Raw genomic sequence first — 2343 nt, 5'->3', positions numbered from 1 at the left:
CCCACCCCCACCCCCGACCAGCGCAGCCCGGAGCAGTCAAGCAGCCTCGGCCTTCCACCAGCTCCCGCCCGCCCCAGCCAACCGGGTCACAGGCCCGACGAGTCCGAGCTAGACCTGACCCCTCCTTGCCCAGCCCTGGCCGCACTCACCACGGCTCACCCTCTGTTTGGCCCCCGACAGGATGCCCGGGGTGTCGATGATACTGATGCTCTCGAGGACCTGATTGGGGAGCTGGGCACACATGAACCTGGGGGCAGAGGGAAGGGCAGGGGTCAGTGCGGGGAAGGGCAGAAGGACAGGAAACATAAGAAGGGAAATCGGGACTGCACAGGGGAGAACCAGGTACAGAGGAGGGAAGGCTCTGGAAGGAGAAATGGCAGATCAGGACAGAGAATTACATCTAAAAAATAGTAGCTAATGTTCACTGAGCACCTACTTTGTGTCGGTGCTGTTCTAAGTCCTCATAAGCACCTTATAGAGTGGAGACTGTGGTTAGCCCCATTTTCCAGATGAGGATAAGAGAGGCATGGAGAGGTTAAGTCATTTGCCCGAGGCCACCCAGCTAGCCAGTGGCAGGGCCAGGATGTGAAGCCAGGCAGGTGGCTTTACTAGCTTCACTGCTCCCCTAGAGAGGAGAGGGGGGGCAGAGGCAGGAACGAGAAGAATCAGGTAGAGACAAGCGAATTGGGGCTGAGAAGGGGAGAACTGGGGCAGAGATGGGACAGAGATGGGGCCCGGGGACGGGAAGATGCGGCCCTGGCCCGCGGCTGCCGCACCTGTTGAGGAAGGTGTTCCCGAAGGGGTTGAGCTTGCGGAAGGGCTTGTCTGGGTCAACAACGAGGGCGTTGCCAGGCACGGTGCCCTCAGCGTCGCCGTGCATGACAGCCACGAAGCAGTCGGTGGTGGGCTCGGGCCCCACGCGGGAGCCGGGCACCTCCTGCTCCAGCAGGTACTGGATGAAGCTGGTCTTGCCCGTGCTGTACTGGCCGGCCACCAGCACCATGGGCTTGCCGTCGAAGTCGGCGTCCTCCAGGGCCGGCGAGTGGAAGGCCCCGAAGCGGTAGTGCTCCTCCAGCGGCAGCAGCTTCGTGCGGTACAGCTCCTTGAGCGCCGAGGTCACCGTGCGGATGGCCTCGGGCTGCTGGCCCCGCGCCCCGCCCCGCTTCAACCAGCTGAACATGGTGGCTGCGTGCTGCCTGCTGGGGTCGCAGAGGGAGACGTGCAGGGGGAGGGCTGCCTGTGGCGCGGGGAGAGGGCGTTGACGGTGGCCTGCCCGGCGGAGGAAGGGGGACCGAAGGTACAATGTCCAGGTGGAGGAGGAGGTGCAGGGAGCGCCGATGGCCGGTGGCAAGAGGAAGAGGGGGGATGGTGCCAAGCCAGCTGCAGGAAGAGAAAGATTAATAGTGCTATGGGCGAAGGAGGGGAATTGATGGTGGAAGACCAAGGGATGCACAAAGGGAAGGAGGCAGAAGCTGTGTGGAAGAAACGTATTCCTCGATCCCTTCATTCTTCTCTTCCTCCCTTCTCCCTTCCATCATTTAGACACTTTTTTTTTTTTTTTTAGAGACGGGGTCTCGCTCTTGCTCAGGCTGGTCTCGAACTCCTGACCTCAAGCAATCCTCCCGCCTCGGCCTCCCAGAGTGCCAGGATGACAGGCGTGAGCCACGGCGCCCGGCCAAGGGCATGATAAACTGACTCGAGTCAGCGGGGCTCTATGACCGCTCCGTGAAGGACAGGACAGACCAGGGGATCCAGGCAGCGAGGAGGGCGCTGCCTGAGGGACAGCAGGTGTGAGAGGCCCTTGGGTGCTGGGAGCTGCGACATGTCCGGGCGGGTGGCTGGACACGGGAGCTCGAGGAGGAGGGATGAGAAATGGGGCTGAGGAGGTTGTCGGGGTGCACCCAGGCCACGAGGGGCCTTGGGCGTTAACGAGAATAATTCGACATTTATGATCGCTGCACGCCAGACACCGTTCTAGGTCATTTCATCTCATAACCCCGTCGGGTAGGTCTGTCACGAGCCCCGCTTTTCTGACAAGGAAACGCAGGCTCAGGAAGATAGCAATGACTTGCCCAAGATCACTGAGCTACAAAACGCTCGAGCTGGGACTTGAATCCAGGCAGGCTGTGCTCAGAGCTTGTGCTCCTATCACAGGGCTAAGGGACCGAGTTAGGGAGCGAAAGGACAGCCAACCCAGCAGCCGCGAGCACGCCCAGCACCCAGACCGTGTCCTCCGCGATCTCTTCCATCCTGATTGACTGTGGGGTCTGTAGTGATGCCCCCTCTGTCATTGCCGACATCCGGAATAGATGTCTTTGCTCTTTTGAAAAAAAAAATCTTCAT

At 60.6% G+C, this 2343-nt stretch overlaps 1 protein-coding gene across 1 annotated transcript in view; it reads right to left on the bottom strand.

The window, feature by feature from the left end:
• Positions 1-1331, bottom strand: part of EHD2 (EH-domain containing 2) — a 20126-nt gene extending 18795 nt beyond the window's left edge. Inside the window, exons 1-2 of the mRNA XM_012653370.1 lie at positions 777-1331; positions 150-247 (exon numbers count right to left, since the gene is read on the bottom strand). Coding sequence (XP_012508824.1) covers positions 150-247; positions 777-1180 — 502 coding nt within the window. The 5' untranslated portion in view covers positions 1181-1331. The remainder of the gene's footprint in view (positions 1-149; positions 248-776) is intronic.
• Positions 1332-2343: the final 1012 nt, after the last annotated feature.

The sequence above is a fragment of the Propithecus coquereli genome, unplaced genomic scaffold (genome assembly GCF_000956105.1).
Source record: "Propithecus coquereli isolate 6110/MARCELLA unplaced genomic scaffold, Pcoq_1.0 Scaffold42, whole genome shotgun sequence".
NCBI lineage: Eukaryota > Metazoa > Chordata > Mammalia > Primates > Indriidae > Propithecus > Propithecus coquereli.
This window is presented reverse-complemented; position numbering and strand designations above follow the sequence as displayed.